Here is a 21697-nt window from a genome sequence, read left to right as displayed (position 1 = left end):
AAAATGTTCCTTATCTTATCTAAAATGTTTTTAGATAATGTATGTTGGACATTTGCCAGACATGACTATGATGTCATTTTCTATTTTTATTTGCCAATAACTTTATGTAAATAACTTCATTGGAAATTTGCCAATATAAAATGTTGCTGATGAAGTTTTTTTTATTGTTTTATACAATAAACAATGTATATTCACTTTTACTACCAACCAATCTTTACCATTCAGTGATAACAAGCACTTTATTTTACATTTTAATATTTTATGATGTATTTAAAAGAGTAGTTATTGTTGCAAACTCCATTAGAAATTTGAATTGATATCAGTTTTGGAAAAAGGGAAACGGGGATGTGAAAAAAAGGGGGGGGGGTTAAATTTTTCTCATTTCAGATTTCATAAATAAAAAGAAAATTTCTTCAAACATTTTTTTTAGAGGATTAATATTCAACAGCATAGTGAATTGCTCAAAGGCAAAAAAAAACTTTTTAAGTTCATTAGACCACATTCATTCTGTGTCAGAAACCTATGCTGTGTCAACTATTTAATTTTAGATTTAAAAAGTTTGAAGAAATCTTTAATTGATTTGTAAAATCTTGACATTTGTTTTGTGTAAAAAAAAACCATGTAATGTCAAAAATTTTATCACAATCCAAATTCAGAGCTGTATCACGCTTGAATGTTTTGTCCATACTTGCCCCAACTTTTCAGGGTTCGACCTCTGCGGTCGTATAAAGCTGCGCCCTGCGGAGCACCTGGTTTTATGGTATTATGATTTTGTGCAGAGTTATAGCCCTTGGACTTAGAAGATTCACTGAAATAATAATTTTCTCCACTTTTTTAGTCACTCTTGAAGATTAATATATAACTGATGTATAGTTTTATCAAGACAAGTTCCAGATCAAGTTCCATTTTTTATCCAGTCTGATTATTTTGTGCAGAGTTATGGTCCTTGGTCACTTAAATAATCGTTTTTCAACACTTTTTATAAGACCGCAAAGATAAGAAAATATATTTGATATATGGGCCCCTTTATCAAATTGTTCCACATTAAGTTCTAAAGGGTCCAAAATTGAACTTTGTTTGATTTCATCAAAAATTGGATTCTTGGTTTTTTTTTTTGATATGCTGAATCTAACCATGTATTTCAATTTTGGATATTGGATCATAAAAGGTATTAAATGTCCAATGTAAATTTTTTGAGTTTTTAGACCACAATCATTCTGTGTCAGAAATCTATTCTGTGTCAACTATTTAATCACAATCCAAATTCAGAGCAGTATCAAGCTTGAATGTTCTGTCCATACTTGCCCCAACTGTTCAGGGTTCAACCTCTGTGGTCATATCAAGCTGCGCCCTTCGGAGCATCTGGTTTTAGTCATGCTTGAAGATATTAATTTGATATTTGTGATAAAGTTTACACCATGACATGTTAAAGAATAAGTTAGAATTTTGTACTTTCCATGACGTGATTTCTACACTCATATGTCTATTCGCTTGTTGTGTGATGAAATGTGTGTGGTTCAATGAAAAATAGTATAACATATTCATAGGTGCTTGAGGACAGGATCCTGTTATGAGCCCCCCATAGTCCCTCCCCCTTATTATCATAAATCTCAGATTTTTTAATATATATCACTTATTTGTACCATATATATACTAATATACCATATTTTTACTCTAAATATGCATGTTTACTATCAACGTGAATCTCGACTATAGAGCGAAGCGAAGGTTGCCAACAACTCATAACAGGATCCTGTCCTCAAGCACCTATGAACATATTAACATAAAATTAATACTTCGCCTTGGTGATGAGTTTTTCAAATTTTGTTACCATCCATTAATAAACATAAAAAGTTTATTTCAACAAGATAATTACTCCTTGAAAACCAATACTAATTCTAGCAAACTGATTAAGATAATAATTGAAATACTAATCAAAGGAAGATAATCCAAACTCACTTGTAACTTACATTGAAACTGTTAGCTTCTTTTTATATAGTAAGTTATGTTCTTCTGTATGCTGAAATGTATTTGTTCATTTTCAGGCAAAGTTAAAACGAAGACTGGTGCTTGGTTTAAGAGAAGTTGCAAAACATTTGAAATTAAGGAAGATAAAATGTGTCATCATTTCACCAAATCTCGAAAAAATACAATCTAAAGGTAGGATAATTTATGATAATTACATTATTGTACTAAAAGCCTTGAATCAATTTATTGTAAATTCAGAATTTTGAGATGCTTTTATTTATTGAGACAACTTAGGTTTCTCAAAAAATAAAACTTGTCATTTTAAATCAATATTTTGAATTAAGAATTTCTTGAAATTTCAATATTTAATGCTAATTTAATTTTCTTATTTTTTTATTGTAAAAATCTTGGGAAAAATTGCAGTCCAGTTCTTGTATTATACACATGTGCTATCACGGCATCATAATCAGCTTAGTCCAAAGACATTTGGTTTCTGACCCTAACCTAACCCAAACCCTAACTTGAGTAAATAAAAATTGAAATCTCTGATATTTTATGTTTATAACCACAAAAAAAATGTTGTGATTGATTTTGGGAGTTACGCTCCTAACAGTTAAGGAATTAGGGGCCAAAAAGGGGCCCAAATAAGCCTTTTTCTAGTTTTCACACAATAACTTGTGAAACGGTGTATCGATCTCTCTGAAGTTATACCACAAGCTTCCATGCAACAAAGGGATGGTTATGATTGGCTTCGGGGGTTATGGCTCAAACTGTTTAGGGGCAACAAAGGGGGAAAAAAAAGGGTTTCCTTGTTACTGGATAATTGGAAAAAAGTACAATGTTAGTAGATATAGGAAGATGTGGTGTGAGTGCCAATTAGACAACTCTCCATCCAAATAACAATTTATAAAAGTAAATGTTAGGTTTGGATTAACCCCCTTACACTGCTTTTAAATTATGTTTAATGAAATGTTGTATTGTCTTGGTGTATTTAGCTGTGAATTCATTTTAATACAAAATTTTTTTGTTGTATATTGGTATCACGTTGTCATTGTCGTCGGCCGCCACTTCGTCAGCGTCGTCTGAAGACAGATAGTTTCCGGATAATAACTTTAGTATAAGTTTATAGGAATCAATAATATTTTAACACAATGTTTATAACCACAAAAAGAAGGTTAAGATTGATTGTGGGGGATTTGGTCCCAAAGGTTTAGGAAAAAGGGGCCAAAGGGGGCCCAAAACAAGCATTTTTCTAGTTTCAGGACAATAAGTTGTGTATAAGTATTTCAAATACTCTGAAATTGTACCACAATGTTTAATACTATAAGTAGAAAGTTGTGATTTATTTTAAGGGTTATGGGGCAAACAGTCCAGGATTATTAAGGACCAAAAAGGGGCCAAAAACAAGCATTTTTCTAGTTTCTGGACAATAACTTGTGTGTAAATGATTGTATCTCTCTGACATTGTACCACAGGGTTCCATATAACAAAGGGAAGGCTGGAATTCGGTTTGGGGTTAATTTCCTTGAAAAACATGTAGGTAAGGGGTCAAAAAGAAGCATTTTTCTAGTTTACAGACAATAATTTGTTTTTAAGTGTATGGATCTCTCTGAAATTATACTACACGGTTTCTTACTTCAAAAGACAGACTGGAATTGAGTTTTGGGGATCTAACTCCAAGGGTCATAGTAAATTGCTCAAAAGAAAAAAAAAAAAAAAAATTAAGTTCATTAGACCACATTCATTTTGTTAGAAACCCAAACTTTTTAATCACAATCCAAATTCAGAGTGGTATCCAGCTTGAATGTTGTTTCCTTACTTGCCCCAACTGTTAAGGGTTTGACCTCTGCGGTCATATAAAGCTGTGCCCAGCGGAGCATCTGGTTATTAAATGCTGATAACTTTCTTAAACTATCCAGGATATCTACCAAACTTGGACAGAAGCTTGTTAAAGGTCATTAGATATTCTCCAGAAGTAAATTTTGTAAAAAAAATTCCAGTTTATCTGCATTTTACTTATAACAGGACTTAGTTTTCTGCCAGTTATCATAACATTCACTCTGTGGTTAAGTTTTGTCTCGCCTTGACGGAGTCAAAAAGCGAGACATAGGTATGCTGTTTCCGTCGTCGCCGACGACGTCAACAATGTATTAGTTTGTGATTAGGTCTAGTTTATGGTGAACCACAAGTGGTAGGTCAATCATATTTGGTATGCAGTTGCATAAGTATTGGCAGATCTCATTTCAATGAAGATTATTTGGACCTGCCCCCTCAGTCATGGTCTATTGACTTAGAAACTTTTGATTATTCTATATGTATTAGTTACTGATTATGTCAGTTTATGGGGAACCACAAGTGGTAGGTCAATGATATATGGTATGCAGTTGTATAAGCAATGGCATATCTCATTTCCATGGATATAATTTGTCTCCGCCCCTTAGTCATGGTCTATTGACTTTGAAACTTTTGCTTATTTTACGTGTATTAGTTTGTGATTAGGTCAGTTTATGGGGAACCACAAGTGGTAGGTCAATGATATTTGGAATGCAGTTGTATAAGCATTGTCATATCTTATTTCCATGGAGATAATTTGTCTCTGCCCCCTTAATTAGTCATGGTCTATTGACTTTGAAATTTTTCTTGTTTTTAATACATGTATTAGTTTGTGATTAGGTCAGTTATGGGGAACCACAAGTGGTACTCTGTTAGGTCAATGATATTTGGTATGCAGTTGTTTAACCCTTTCCTCCATAATGACGCCTTTTGACGCCACCCCCTTTACTCCATAATGACGCCTTTTGACGCCTGTGTAGTACCTCAGTTGAAATGCTTCGACTCCAAAATGTCTGCATCAGACTCAAGAAAAATTGTATCCACTATGAAAAGGAGATTCATGAGAATATCTGACTTGAATTTCATAGATGAAATATTCGTTTTCACAATGCATGAACACTTTAAACCTTATGATTTTTTTTTTACTGAAAAAATTCCTATGCGAATCAAGTATGTTATAAAAAAAAATCTATGGAGGAAAGGGTTAAGCATTGGCACATCTCATTTCAATGGAGATAATTTGGCCTCTGCCCCTTAGTCATGGTCTATTGACTTTGATAATTTTTCTTAGTTATCATGTATTAGTTTGTGATTAGGTCATTTCAAGGGGAACCATTACTGGTAGGCCAATGTTGATTGGAGATTGTTTAGCCATGTAACTAAGTCATGTTTTATTGAATTGGAGAATATTTGCATAACTTGTGTAAGATGTTAAAGTACATGTATTGCTATTTTTGATTTCAACATTTGCATTATGAAAATTACAAAAAGTTGAGACTTATCTCTGTGATAACAGTTTATTAAAATTTTGATAACTTTCTGAAACTATCCTGGATTTCTATCAAACTTGGACAGAAGCTTGTTTATGATCAAAAGCTTAGTATCTAGAAGCAAAGTTTGTAAAAATTTATTTCCTGTTTTCCCGTCTGTTACTTATTATCATGATTATGTACTTAGTTTTCTTCCAGTTAACATAACATACAATCTACTGTTAAAGTTCCTAAATTTTTTTTTAGCTTAATAAAGAAGGCGAGACACAGGGTTGCGCTGAACCCTTATAAATTTTTTCTTGCAATAGTCTCAATAACTAAGACCTAAATATAAGTCAACACTGGAAAAAGTCAGTTGACTCCTTAAACAAGTTATTGCCCTTTAATGATATTGCTGAGTTATTTTAATGTTTTAATGATGAAATTATAGGTGGTGTTTTCTCTATCAACCATCACACATATTTAAAAAGTTTTAGTTAAAATTGTGGTCACATCAAATTGAGATTTATTATGTTTTGAAATATATGCTAAATTAGGGTTTAGTGGGTAACCAAGTATTGAAGTGTACGAGAGGTGCATAATGCATGTATGCTCTAACGTACATAGTCATGCTGTTTCCTAGCATTCTGTGAACATTCTGGTGGACCTACCAGGACAAAAGACTCCAAACTTTACCTTTAAGTGCTTAGGAAATTTCAGAGTTCAATGATTTTTTTAAAGAGTTTGACAAATAGTGGATGAAATTAGAAACCCATTGAACGCATGTTGAAACTTATTAAACTGTTGGCTTTTGCTGTTGTCTGCTCTATGGTCGGGTTGTAGCTTTGACACATTCTCCGTTTCCTTTCTCAATTTTATGTTGTAATACAATTTGATGATTTATTAGTTTTGTATAATTAAGATTCCTTTTATTAATCAATGATAGTGTAAAACATTATTCATGCTGTATGGTAGTAGAAAAATGTTTTGTAAAACAACTTTAAATGAATAAATCAATGATTGGTTATTTTAAATGTGTATTCTTTGGAAAATGATTACTACACAGTTGGTGTTCTATTTCTACTCTTGATTTAATTAAGTTGTGATAGTTTATTGATTTAAAGCTTATTTACCAGGAAACATTATCACAATGTCCTATATAAGAGACAGGAACCCAGGGTTCATTCTCAGTCTCATTAATAGGTCTCATAAATAGGACGGTTGGAATCATCCATCTTTTAACAATGAGGGGAATCTTTATCAGAAACTTAATGATGTCCTATAACAGAGACAGGAAACCAGGGTTCATTCTGGTCTTCTATCTAGGACAGTTGGAATCATCAATCTTTTAACTATGAGGGTAATATTTATCAGAAACTTAAAAATAAAAAAAAATCCTTCATATATTTGTTTCTTTTTCCATCTATTTTACTTTTTATTTCATGTACAATGTATTTTATAGAAACAAATTAACAACTTTATAATATTTGATATATGTCATGTATGTCAGTATCAAATGAAAGTAACAAAAATGATTAATAAGTTTGAATTCAAATTTGGAAAGGTCACAGAAAAGTTAAAAGTTTGCAAGTACTGAGTATTTTAAGTTTGAATTAGCTAAATGGATTATTTATATAGTTTAAAATTAGGAGTTCAGTTTAATTTAGTAATTTTCCACAATCAGATAGAAGCATTTACATTTTAATATAGTTCAAATATTTATAAGGTGAAAAACATTTCTATTTAAAAAGGAGAAATATGTTAATCTTGTACTATAATATGCTCCTTATGTAATAAATTTCTGATTTGAGATTTATACAAATATTAACCATAACATGGACACAAGAGGGATTTTATCTTAGTACTTATCCGATATTGTGAAATACAATGAAATATCTAATAACACTTTATATAACTAAAAACAAACAAACTGTTTTTCTTTTATAAACAACAAACTTGTCCTGTGTGTATTTTGTTGAAATTAATTTTAATTGAAGGGACTGCATGTTGATAAGGACTGCTTTCAACACATATATTATATTTCACAAAGACATCAAAATTCTTCCATGTTCTTCTTCAACAGGCGAAAAAAAAGTTTGATCAGAAAAAAGATCCATAGCCCCCCCCCCCAGAAAATCAAATGGTTGCTGCCTAATCTAGGGAAAAAATTGTGTAAGATGGAGGCAAAGAAAAGAAGTAATGTTTTAAATAGATAGAAAATTTGGAAGGAACATAAGATAATGCAAGTTGATGGATGGTCTTTATTGAAAATGAGATAGAAAAACAAATTTGAATTTATTACTGTATCTTGCAGTGTGCATTTTGAACCATTCACCAATTTTGTTATAAGTGAAAAAAATAATTACTGTATCTTGCAAATTTATTGTGGTCCCCCCTTTTCTGTTTGATATATTTATTGAGATTTTCCCCTCTTCTATTTGACATCCTCTTTTATTACATCTAGATTTGACCTTTGGCCTGGTGATTGATTAGAAATGGGTGTTAATTAATATTTTCCAAAAGTCAAAATACACTGACTTTCATTTAATTAAACTGTCATCTCAATAAATATTATCTTCATTAAACTATTATTGAAATACTTTATACTGTCTGAGTTTATGATGAGACAGTTAATTTAGTCAGCACTTTTCACCTTGAGCAGTGAACTGTTACAGAAGTACATAGGTGTGGACAAGTGTACTACCAAGGTTTGTATGTACTTGTTCAGTGCTTCAGTTCTAATATGGATCATACCAGTGTCAAGGGGTGGCAGGGTTTGGAGCAGTACCATTAGGCAGATTAGGGAAGTTATAGGGGAACATCCTATTGTTGTGATTGGGGATGACAGGTTTAAAGTTTATGTGTCCTTGTAATAGTACATGGATTATTCCATCCTTACTTTTACATCACCATCAAAACTACAGGATATGGATTATTCCATTATTATATTGTTGTTATTGTGTATTGGCTATCAGATTATGTAAATCAGAAGATTAATGATTAATCAAAAAAAGAAAGCAAGTTTTAAATATGCCTCAGTGATGCAATGATGTAATATTAACAGACAAACCATTTGACAGGGGTGGAAAGGGAATTAATTCAGAAAATTATACAGATAAACTTGATCTAAAAAGACTTTTAAAACATAAATGAATGAAATTTAGCAGATTAAGAACATAAATGAATGAAATTTAGAAATAAGTAGATATTTTCTATAGAAGTACAGGAGAGAACAATAGCATCCTAATTTTCAGGTGAATTAATAACTACAACTTAAAGAAATTAAAACAGACCCCCCTTTTGATGTTTTTATAATATTGTTGAAGATGAGTATGAAATAATTGATTCACCTAAACTGGTCTATGTTAGAATTAGTATTTGGGTGACGTTTCATTCTCATTCTAAAAACTTTGTATATCAAATTAAAATTCAAATCAGTATTATCTTTTATTAGATAAGATTATGACAAATACACAGAAAAACACAAAAAGAATACATTTAAAGGTATACAGAAAAAATAATAAAAACAACAGGAAGACAACATATGAGTCCCCTTATTTTTAATGACTTTTGTTTAATAAATTTATATATATATACATGTAGAACCTATACTTACTTAAGATGTGGTTGTATATGTAGGACTTTAAAAGTGCAATGGGGATGCTAAAGTATGATGGTCACGCTAAAGTGCGATGGTCTACGCTAAAGTGCGATGCTTCCATACACTAATGTCAGATGGTCCGCGAAAAAATCTAGACGTTAATGGTTAGAAAGGTAGTTCGATAATGACATTAACAGTCATTTATACAAACTTGTATCCTACAGTCGACCATTTTACTATATGAATACAAAACAGTATACACATACTTATCCTGCTTCTATTTGAAGTGAACGGATACTTCAAATCATTATTTATGTGGCAGTTTACTTTAATCCCCTTTAAAATGCTGTTGATTTTAATGAATAGTAACGTCAGAAAAATGGAGATACATGTTTTCATGCGTCAACTATAAATTGTTTGCTAAAACATTTGTTCGTACTGTACATTGTAGGAAAATAAAACATGTATTTGTACTTGCTTTGAAAAAGGATAAAGCTCAGAGAACATTGCATTTCTCTCACATTTAGATTAAAGCTTATAATACAAATAAATGTTGCATATTCACACAATGAACGAATTTTGTATTTTTAATTTTCAATGAAAATGTAAGGGAGGTAGTAACATTAGTGTGAACAGCAATCTACACCAATTAGCAAACAAACAACCATCACACTTTAGGGTGAGACACCATCGTACTTTAGTGTAGACCATCTCACTTTAGCGTGAGACACCACCGTACTTTAGCGTAGACCATCTCACTTTAGCGTGAGACACCACCGTACTTTAGCGTAGACCATCTCACTTTAGCGTGAGACACCACCGTACTTTAGCTCAGACCATCTCACTTTAGCGTGAGACACTTTAGAGTACCATCGCAATTTAGAGTCCTACATATATATATATATTGTTATTCAGGAGATCACCCCCAGTTTGGGTTGGGTTTGTGTTGCTCAGTCTTTAGTTCTCTGTGTTACATTTTGTTTACTGTTATTTATAGATATTAAGGAAGATGTGGTATGAGTGCCAATGAGACAACTCTCCATTTGTTTGTTTGACTTTTTATTTTTTTAGCCTGTTAATTTATCTTCAACTAATGAGTTTGAATGTTCCTTTGGTATCTTTCGCCTCTCTTTTGTTGTTTTCTAATTCAGTTAGATTAAGGTTGTAGTTTTGCAATTTTTATGCCACTGCTGTAGCCGACATTGCATTGAGTTTTACCTTGCCCATATGTCTGTGCATACATCCCAAAGTTGTTTTCCATTGTCTAACTTTAGTTTACCTTAACTAAATGTCATGAAACTTGTACTCAATGCATATTATACCACAAAACACAGATCAAGTGTGAAATTGTGTGGCATTACTGTTCTTGGGTCATTAATTCAAGAGCCTGTTATGTAGACAGTATAATGTTCAGTGTTTGTTGACCCTGTTATGTAGACAGTATAATGTTCAGTGTTTGTTGACCCTGTTATGTAGACAGTATAATGTTCAGTGTTTGTTGATCCTGTTATGTAGACAGTATAATGTTCAGTGTTTGTTGATCCTGTTATGTAGACAGTATAATGTTCAGTGTTTGACCCTGTTATGTAGACAGTATAATGTTCAGTGTTTGTTGACCCTGTTATGTAGACAGTATAATGTTCAGTGTTTGTTGATCCTGTTATGTAGACAGTATAATGTTCAGTGTTTGTTGACCCTGTTATGTAGACAGTTTGTTGACCCTTTTATGTAGACATTATAATGTTCAGTGTTTGTTGACCCTGTTATGTAGACAGTATAATGTTCAGTGTTTGTTGACCCTGTTATGTAGACAGTATAATGTTCAGTGTTTGTTGACCCTGTTATGTAGACAGTATAATGATCAGTGTTTGTTGACCCTGTTATGTAGACAGTATAATGTTCAGTGTTTGTTGACCCTGTTATGTAGACAGTATAATGTTCAGTGTTTGTTGATCCTGTTATGTAGACAGTATAATGTTCAGTGTTTGTTGACCCTGTTATGTAGACAGTATAATGTTCAGTGTTTGTTGACCCTGTTATGTAGACAGTATACTGTTCAGTGTTTGTTGACCCTGTTATGTAGACAGTATAATGTTCAGTGTTTGTTGACCCTGTTATGTAGACAGTATAATGTTCAGTGTTTGTTGACCCTGTTATGTAGACAGTATAATGATCAGTGTTTGTTGATCCTGTTATGTAGACAGTATAATGTTCAGTGTTTGTTGACCCTGTTATGTAGACAGTATAATGTTCAGTGTTTGTTGACCCTGTTATGTAGACAGTATACTGTTCAGTGTTTGTTGACCCTGTTATGTAGACAGTATAATGTTCAGTGTTTGTTGACCCTGTTATGTAGACAGTATAATGTTCAGTGTTTGTTGACCCTGTTATGTAGACAGTATAATGATCAGTGTTTGTTGATCCTGTTATGTAGACAGTATAATGTTCAGTGTTTGACCCTGTTATGTAGACAGTATAATGATCAGTGTTTGTTGATCCTGTTATGTAGACAGTATAATGTTCAGTGTTTGTTGATCCTGTTATGTAGACAGTATAATGTTCAGTGTTTGTTGACCCTGTTATGTAGACAGTATAATGATCAGTGTTTGTTGACCCTGTTATGTAGACAGTATAATGATCAGTGTTTGTTGACCCTGTTATGTAGACAGTATAATGTTCAGTGTTTGTTGATCCTGTTATGTAGACAGTATAATGTTCAGTGTTTGTTGACCCTGTTATGTAGACAGTATAATGTTCAGTGTTTGTTGACCCTGTTATGTAGACAGTATAATGTTCAGTGTTTGTTGACCCTGTTATGTAGACAGTATAATGTTCAGTGTTTGTTGATCCTGTTATGTAGACAGTATAATGTTCAGTGTTTGTTGACCCTGTTATGACAGTATAATGATCAGTGTTTGTTGACCCTGTTATGTAGACAGTATAATGATCAGTGTTTGTTGACCCTGTTATGTAGACAGTATAATGTTCAGTGTTTGTTGACCCTGTTATGTAGACAGTATAATGATCAGTGTTTGTTGACCCTGTTATGTAGACAGTATAATGTTCAGTGTTTGTTGACCCTGTTATGTAGACAGTATAATGTTCAGTGTTTGTTGACCCTGAAGCAGCATCTTATCCACTATAATGAGTTAAGTCCTCCATGTGGCTGATGAACAAATCTTATCCACTATAAACTATTATGAGTTAAGTCCTCCACATGGCTGGTGAACAAATGTTATCCACTATAAACTATTATGAGTTAAGTCCTTCTCATGGCTGGTGAACAAATCTTATCCACTATAAACTATTATGAGTTAAGTCCTCCTCATGGCTGGTGAACAAATCTTATCCACTATAAACTATTATGAGTTAAGTCCTCCTCATGGCTGGTGAACAAATCTTATCCACTATAAACTATTATGAGTTAAGTCCTCCACATGGCTGGTGAACAAATCTTATCCACTATAAACTATTATGAGTTAAGTCCTCCTCATGGCTGGTGAACAAATCTTATCCACTATAAACTATAATGAGTTAAGTCCTCCTCATGGCTGGTGAACAAATCTTATCCACTATAAACTATAATGAGTTAAGTCCTCCTCATGGCTGGTGAACAAATCTTATCCACTATAAACTATTATGAGTTAAGTCCTCCACATGGCTGGTGAACAAATCTTATCCACTATAAACTATTATGAGTTAAGTCCTCCTCATGGCTGGTGAACAAATCTTATCCACTATAAACTATTATGAGTTAAGTCCTCCTCATGGCTGGTGAACAAATCTTATCCACTATAAACTATTATGAGTTAAGTCCTCCTCATGGCTGGTGAACAAATCTTATCCACTATAAACTATTATGAGTTAAGTCCTCCTCATGGCTGGTGAACAAATCTTATCCACTATAAACTATTATGAGTTAAGTCCTCCTCATGGCTGGTGAACAAATCTTATCCACTATAAACTATTATGAGTTAAGTCCTCCACATGGCTGGTGAACAAATATTATATATAGACATGTATCTAAGTATGCATTATTTTAGCAGTTTTTTTGATTGGTGATAAATTTTAATGTATTTTTTTTCAGGATGCATAGATAAGTAATTTAATTGTAATTATTTTACTTTTATTTATCAGGTTTATAGGAGGTTTAAAGATGATTATTTTGATTTTTTTCAGGAGGACTAGATGATGCTTTGAACAACATCTTGACATTATGTAATGAACAGAATGTCCCGTTCGTATTTGCTTTGGGAAGACGAGCTCTTGGTCGTGCATGTGCTAAAATGGTGCCAGTTAGTGTTGTAGGAATATTCAACTTTAGTGGCTCTGAGGTGAGATTTGTATCTAATCTGAACTCTTACTTATTGGCTGTATCAATCAAGATTTGTATGTTCCAATGAAACAGCAACATCCAAAAAACAAGATATCTAAGACATCAACTAACATAACTAATAGAAAGGTATATAATGTCTAAATCAAGTCAAGAAAAACATTAATAAATGTTTAATTTTCAGGGATGATTCCACTATATAGTTTAGGGCCGCTTAGCGGCCCCTAAATCGGCCAGCGGCCCCCAAAAATTGTACATGAAAATGAATTCCCAATTCAGGAAAATAAAATGAAAATTGATATTTCCAGAAAAGTTTCTGTCACCGATTAAGGCAACTATAATTTTTCATAGTTTGTTGTCAAAACGTTTTAAATCCGTTTAAGAATGCTGTTTACGATCGCATTTTATTAACAACAATTTAGTTATGTCAAAATGTGGCAAACAATTTTATCAGCCGAATTCAATTGATTAATATGTTATAGGAGTATTCGATCTTGTAAAAGCAGATCTCCCAGCAGGTTGATAAAAATGGGCCTTGGCAGAGAGAAAATTCAAATTTTGATAACATTGATAGATAAAGTTTAATGGGCGTCGATCTCGTAAAAGCAGATTGTCCAGCAGAGCCTGTTATATAATATGATGAAAATTTGTAAAAGTTATTTCCTCAAAAGACAAAAGTTTGACCGCTTTTTTAAAATAATGTTGATGATAGACCATTTAGGAAAAACGATGTCATCATTATTATCAGTTTTGAAGATGATTCAAATAATTTTAAAGAACACTAGTTCAATGCTTTAAATATTTTATCAATTAAGTATATGAACTTTTGTAATTGCTTTTCTAAATTTGACAATTGACCAGTTCAATTTGAAATCCATTTGAATCAAGGTAAATTTATAGAGATGACCTGCTGTTGAAAAAATACCCGATGAATGATTTTGTTCAGTGGTTTATGTTAGCTGAAACAGGGATGATTCCAGGTGTTTTCAAATGGGTCCCGTGACTACATCAAATTGGGAATTTTTACCCCAATTGGGAATTTTTTATGCATACAATCTAAAACGAAATAATATCATTTTCCTGGCCTATTAAAACGGAAAATGTATTTTAAGTTTCACCTGTACACTGATTGGATTCAGACCAGGGAAGTTGCAAACAAAAAATTCTCTGAAACCGATGTTATCAAGATGCTTGATTTCTTGATTGACAACATATTTGTAACGTTCGGAAGACGTGTTTTTCAACAGACTGTCGGTATCCCAATGGGAACAAACTGTGCCCCTCTACTTGCCGACTTGTTTCTTTATTATTATGAGGCTGACTTCATGCAGTAACTTCTTAGGAAAACAGATAAGAAGTTAGCAATATCCTTTAACTCTACTTTCCGCTATATAGATGACGTTCTTTCACTAAACAATTCAAAATTTAGTGACTATGTGGAACACAACTATCCCATCGAATTGGAGATAAAGGATACTACAGATACAGTTAAGTCGGCTTCATATCTTGACTTACATCTAGAAATTGACAATGAGGGTCGGTTGAAAACAAAACTTTACGACAAAAGACATGATTTCAGCTTTCCAATTGTGAACTTTCCATTTCTAAGTAGCAACATTCCAGCAGCACCTGCATACGGGGTATATATCTCCCAATTGATACGATATTCCCGTGCTTGCATTTCCTATTATGATTTTCTTGATAGAGGGTTACTGCTCACAAGGAAGCTATTAAACCAAGAGTTCCAAATGGTGAAGTTGAAATCATCCCTTCGTAAATTTTACGGACGCCATCACGAGTTGGTTGACCGTTATGGAATAACCGTTTCACAAATGATATCGGATATGTTCCTTACGTCGTAACTACAATCCCCTTCCTTTTCATGAATGTGACCTACCGAATTAGACTATTTACCGGATTTGTAATCACATAAGCAACACGACGGGTGCCACATGTCGAGCAGGATCTGCTTACCCTTCCGGAGCACCTGAGATCACCCCTGGTTTTTGGTGGGGTTCGTGTTTATTCTTTAGTTTTCTATGTTGTGTCATTTTTGCTATTGTTTTTCTGTTTGTCTTTTTCATTTTTAGCCATAGCGTTGTCAGTTTGTTTTAGATTTATGAGTTTGACTGTCCCTTTGGTATCTTTCTTCCCTCTTGTAATACATGAATACCATTATGCACTATCATCTTAACTTTGGTAAACAAGGCATGTATACCAGCTAACATAAACCTATGGCAAGCAGTTTAGCTATTTATTCGAATTTCAAATTATCTCAAATTATTTCATAATATATGAGATATCTAATATAACATATAAGATTTTTATAAGATATCTAATTTGATATATGAGATATCTTATATAATTTAATTTTTTAAAGCTATCTTATATTATATGAGATATCTTATATATTTAATAAGATATCTTATAAAGTTTAAAAACTATAAGATATCTTATTAAATATATAATATATCTTATATACTTATAAGATATATTATATACTTTATAAGATATCTTCTAAAGTTTATAAGATATCTCATTAAGTATATGAAATATCTTATCAAAAATTTGTATACAAGATATCTTATATAGTTTATTGGATATCATCTTAAGAAAATTATATAAAATATATTATATGAATTATCTTATAATTTCTATACGATGTCTCTAATAATATATCTAATATGATATATAATATATCTTAAATAATCTTTTTATAAGATATCTTATATAAATATATATCTTATATAATAAAGAAGATATCTAATATCGATTATAAGATATCTTATATACTATATAAGATATCTTATAATATACTTTATATAAGATATCTTACATGTCTTATATATAGTTCATAATATATATCATATAGTTTATAAGATATATGATAAAGAAAACTATATGAGATATCTCATAAACTATAAAAGATATCTCATAAACTTTATAACATATCTCATGAACTATGTAAGATATCTTATAAACTTTATAAGATATCTTATAAACTTTATAAGATATCTTACAAACTATATAAGATATCTTACAAACTATATAAGATATCTTACAAACTGTATAAGATATCTTACAAACTATATAAGATATCTTACAAACTATATAAGATATCTTACAAACTATATAAGATATCTTACAAACTATATAAGATATCTAATGAACCATTATATAAGATATCTTATAAAGTTTATGAGATATCTTGAAGTTAGATTGAATAGCAAAATGACATGCCGTATTAACCACTGAAAAAAACCGCTGGGGCTCATTTCATGAATGGTCTATCATCAACATTATTTTCAAAAACGCGCAAACTTTTGTCTTTTGAGGAAATAGAGCAAAATATAAAATAATTTCTTTTACAAAACAAGTTTTAAACAGGTTACATAACCGGCTGTGCTGGGCGATCTGCTTTTATAAGATCGGCATCCATTAAAATTTATTCATCAATGTTGTATCAAAATTTGAATTTGTTCTTTGCCGAGGTCTGCTTTGACACCAAGTTTGACAAAACGCATGTTTGCAATGCTGAGCGATCCACTTTTGCGAATTCAAATACTCCCATAACATTTTATTCAATTGAATCCGGCTGCTAAAATTGTTTACCTCAAGTTCAATGTTGACATAATTAAATTGTTGTTAATAAAATGCGATCGTAGTCAGCATTCTTATCCGGATTTTACTACGTTTTGACGACAAACTATGACAAATTATAGTTGCCGTAATCGGTGACTGAAACTTTTCCGGAAATACCGATTTTTATTTTATTTTCCTGAATTGGGAATTTATATTCACAAACATTTTTTGGGGCCGCTAAGCGGCCCTAAACTATATAGTGGAATCATCCCTGTGAAATATATGTTTTTGTAATAGGCCTAGGTAACTATAGCTAAGATGATGGACTAGTGATTCGTGTTCAATGATATTCATGTAATAACAGTAGCCCATCCAGAATTATTCCAAATGTTACAACTTACATGAACCTCAGTGTACAGGTTAAACTTAATAATATACATTTTCCGTTTTTTATACAGGAAAATTATGTTATTTCGTCTTAGATTTTATGCTTAAAAAATTCCCAATTTGATGTTCAAGCGACCCATTTGAAAACACCTGGAATCATCCCTGATTTTACATAAGAGTATAATGAATCTCTGTGTAAAACATGCTCTATTTTGTGCGGAATTCTTGGAATTCTTGCTACATTGAAGACCCATTGGTGGCCTTTGGCTGTTGTCTGCTCTATGGTTGGGTTGTTGTCGCTTTGACACATTCCCCATTTCCTTTCTCAGTTCTATTTAATTGGTCTTCAGATATCAAACTGTGGTATATTGTTTGTCAATTTAAGGAAAAGTATTATCATCAGAGATAGTTGATTTTAAGTTTTCTGAACATTGCCATATCCTGATTATTCATTAACTATTTGTTTGTAGAAAACAGGACAATCCTTAACCATACTAGTAGATCATTATACAATGTTTATCCATGTCATACTGTACATTTATGCAGATCTCACAAACATGTTTAACCCCGCCGCATTTTTGTGCCTGTCCCAAGTTAGGAGCCTCTGGCCTTTGTTAGTCTTGTATTATTTTGATTTTAGTTTCTTGTGTATAATTTGGAAATTAGTATGGTGTTCATTATCACTGAACTAGTATATATTTGTTTAGGAGCCAGTTGAAGGACGCCTCTGGGTGCGGGAATTTCTCGCTACATTGAAGGCCTGTTGGTGACCTTCTGCTGTTGTTTTTTTTTCTATGGTCGGGTTGTTGTCTCTTTGGCACATTCCCTATTTCCTTTCTCAATTTTAGTATATAGTATAGTTGTATTGATGTAGTGCTAAAAGAGAGATAACTCCAACTCTGAAAATAGTCAAACTTTCCATGAGAACAAATACAAACATTCTATTGGATTATTTGTGTTCTCTCTACCAATTGTTATATAAAATATATATGTGTAAAAAATATAGAAATTCTATACATGTGCAATTATTTTCTAGATTTTATTATATATTAAATTAAATACCTCAAAGACATTATAAATGAACTCAAGAGACTTATGAAAATCACATGAATTTTCAAAATAAAGTTATTAAAAAAACATGTAAATTTTTAAATTAAAAGCAAATTCAAATAAATTATTATCTTGAAAAATCACAACTTTTTTTGCAAGTTCACATGAAATTCATTTGAGATTCATTCAGTTTATGTGTGAATTTTCATGAGAGTTTCACTTGAGTTCATTTGAAGTGAATTGATGTGAATTTCATGTGATATTTAAATTAGCCTGTGTGCAATGTTCAGTTGAATGTTAAATCAGTCAATACAATGATGAGACTGTATGAATGGCTTGGTTGCAGCATACAAGTATCTATTTGTTTCTCTAACAGGGCTTATTATTATCCTCGTATTCCAGTTATTTCAATGATGGTATAATCATGATAATGGCAAACAAATTAAGTAATATAATTGAAGATAAAATTAACCAGTAAAGAACTCAACTTCTTATTGACATAATTAATTAACAAAAGTAAAGTGAAATATTTTATAGATATCTGAATTTCTCATGACTTACAGATGTTTTAAATGGCTGTTCATTAGTTAAGAAAAAAAATTGTATTGAAATTATATAAAACAAAGTATTAAAACATTTGTTACAAATGTCATGAGGTTTAAACTAATGTCAGTTGAGTTTTTCCTGGTTTATTGTATTAAGGGTGGAAAGATTTGTGGTCTTTATACACATGTATTCTGTTTTGAACTAAAATCTTTCACAAATTGCTAGATTATAATTATATTTATAATTATGTTTGTTATTAGACTGTTATGACTATGATGATAAAGAAATCATGCAATATAAGCTAAACTTTTTATGTTTCCAGGAGAACTTTAAACAACTGATAGATTTGACTGCCAAAGCCAGGGAATCTTACGGAGAAATGGTGGCTGCCATTGAGATAGAAATCAAAGAGTATCCAATGAAGAAACAACAAGCCACTACACCACATGTGTTTGCTCACATGGGCCACTCACGCACACCTTCAGGAGCTAGTGTCCTCTCCTTTACTAGTAGTATCTTATCTGAACCTATCTCAGAGAACTACCCTCACTCTGAGCCAGAGACTGATAGTAAAGGGTATGAAATAGTTAAAGATGATGCATTAATCAAACAGGGATTACCGACTGATTCCTCGGGGTACCAGACACAGATGAGGATTATTCATTCTAATACCAAAGACGATGATGGGAATGAGGCTGACAATGAGGAAGAGGGCGACAGAATCAACAGTCTCCGTGACGAGAATCAGGACGCTTTACCACACATTGATTCTATACATACAAGTGGTGTACACGATCTCAACACAGAAATCCTCTCACAACATTCAGGACGCACGCTGGAAAACTGTGAAGCAATGTCTACTCATTCATCCAGAACGTTAGGTGATGGTAGCTCAACCATTCTAGCAGACTTTGGCGATCGGTCAAAACATGGCACACCAAAAAGTACGGAGAGTCCGAGTAATACGTTACAAAGAGGGAAAGTTGTTGATGAAGAACGGATACAACATTGGGTCGATGAGACAAGTTCTAGGTTAGAGAATTTAGCCTTGGAAGAGGAGAGTTACGAGGATAGTACTGATGAAATGACGGATAGTGACGAGTCAGAGGAAAAATACAATTTTGAAATGCATAATGACGATAGTAAAAAAAAAATAATTGATTGTTCTGCTGGTGATTCAGAAAATAAAAATAACGAAGTGTCGGAAAATTGTAAAAAGTTGTGTGATAGTAAAACGGATATGGAAAAAGTTAGTGAAAAGCTTCTAAAAATAGCTTCCGATAGTTGTGATGGCGAACATGTAAATGCCCAACCAAACAGTTGTGATATTGTAAATAGCTCGGATAATTCAATGGTGGAAATTGATTCTAAAAACTGTTCAGAAAAATCTGATATGGAGGATTCTAATCCCCTTTCTGAAAACTCTAATATGGCTGATTGTACAATGAAAATAGATAAAACCACCACAGACATGACAGATATTAGTACTTGTGATGCAATACAGTCCTCTGATCAACAAAATATTATTTTGGATAGTGATACAACCAAAGACCATACTAGAGACACAAACTTAGATAAGAACACAACTGCACCTACAAATGTTGAAATCCACTTTGATTAAATTAAATTCTGCATGTTGTTTGTAGGTTTTAATTATGAATTACCACATTGTCTATCATGTCTATAGAAGGTACTTGAGTGGAGAACATGATTTATTTATTAGTTGGCTTTAAACTGATAACTGTCAGTGCTCTAATGTGTGAGATGTATACTGTTTCTTTTGTCTTTGTGTTTGTTGTTAATTGTGCTTTGTACCAATTTGTAGCTGAATCCTACAGTTGGATATTATATTGTGCTGTAAAACCACTTGTAGGAAAGGTTTGGGTGCTTACAACCAGGTTGATGTCACATTCTTTTTGAGTATAATCATGATGTTTTACCATATTCTTGCCCTAGACGTTCTTGTTCATATAGAAAATAAGATGTGGTATAATTGCAAATGAGACATCTCACAAGAACCCAAATAACACAGATATTAACAATTATACCTCACTGTACAACCTTCAACAATGAGCAAAGTTTACACTGCATAGTCATCTATCAATGGCCCCAAAATGACGAATGTAAAATAATTCAAAGGAGAAAACTAACAGCCTAATTACCTTTCAAACAAATTACAAAAACACAGCAACCACTGAATTACAGGTCCTGACTTTGGGACAGGCACACACATACAGAATGTGGCTGGGTTAAACATGTTAGCAGGATCCCAACTCTCCCCTAAATATAACCTGAGACAGTGGTGCAACAGAACAACATAAGAATGAACTATAAAAGTCAGTTGAAAAATGCTTTACTCATTAGATGGATACAAAAAGAAACACTTCTAATTTAAAAAGAGTTGACGTGGCCGGGAACTTATACATTCCAACAACAAAAAGACATTAAGTACAGATCTGAGAGTACTCAGTTACTGACAGCTAGTTCAAAGCCAAAAACAAGTTATAAAAAAATCATGCATCTAAGACTAAATTATCAATCAGTACTCATCCAACATCTAATGATTTATAGTTTTACATTTGCCATAAAGGGGCATTTTATAGTTTTATGGGTTATGCTCATTGTGGATGGCTGTAGTATGGCATGCCCTGTAGTATATATGGTGATCTATAATCGTATAAATCCACACCATTAACTATGTTGATAAGTTTTTCTTTGGCAATCATACTATAAAAAAGAAGATGTGGTATGATTGCCAATGAGACAACTCTCCACAAGAGACCAAAATGACACAGAAATTAACAAAACTATAGGTCACCATACGGCCTTCAACAATGACCGAAGCCCATACCCCATAGTCAGCCATAAAAGGCCCTGAAATGACAATGTAAAAGAATTCATACATGTGAACCTCCCGACGGGAGTACA

At 32.4% G+C, this 21697-nt stretch overlaps 1 protein-coding gene across 2 annotated transcripts in view; it reads left to right on the top strand.

Moving 5' to 3' along the window:
• The window catches only part of LOC143051484 (uncharacterized), a 42962-nt gene extending 22554 nt beyond the window's left edge, over window positions 1–20408 (top strand). For both annotated transcript variants that reach the window (XM_076224349.1, XM_076224350.1), the window contains 3 exons: window positions 2046–2160; window positions 13051–13205; window positions 19092–20408. In XM_076224349.1, coding sequence (XP_076080464.1) covers window positions 2046–2160; window positions 13051–13205; window positions 19092–20390 — 1569 coding nt within the window. In that variant the 3' untranslated portion in view covers window positions 20391–20408. The remainder of the gene's footprint in view (window positions 1–2045; window positions 2161–13050; window positions 13206–19091) is intronic.
• Window positions 20409–21697: the final 1289 nt, after the last annotated feature.

This window comes from Mytilus galloprovincialis, chromosome 11 (genome assembly GCF_965363235.1).
Source record: "Mytilus galloprovincialis chromosome 11, xbMytGall1.hap1.1, whole genome shotgun sequence".
Taxonomy (NCBI): domain Eukaryota; kingdom Metazoa; phylum Mollusca; class Bivalvia; order Mytilida; family Mytilidae; genus Mytilus; species Mytilus galloprovincialis.
Note: the sequence above shows the minus strand (reverse complement) of the source record. Positions and strands in the feature narration are given on the sequence as shown.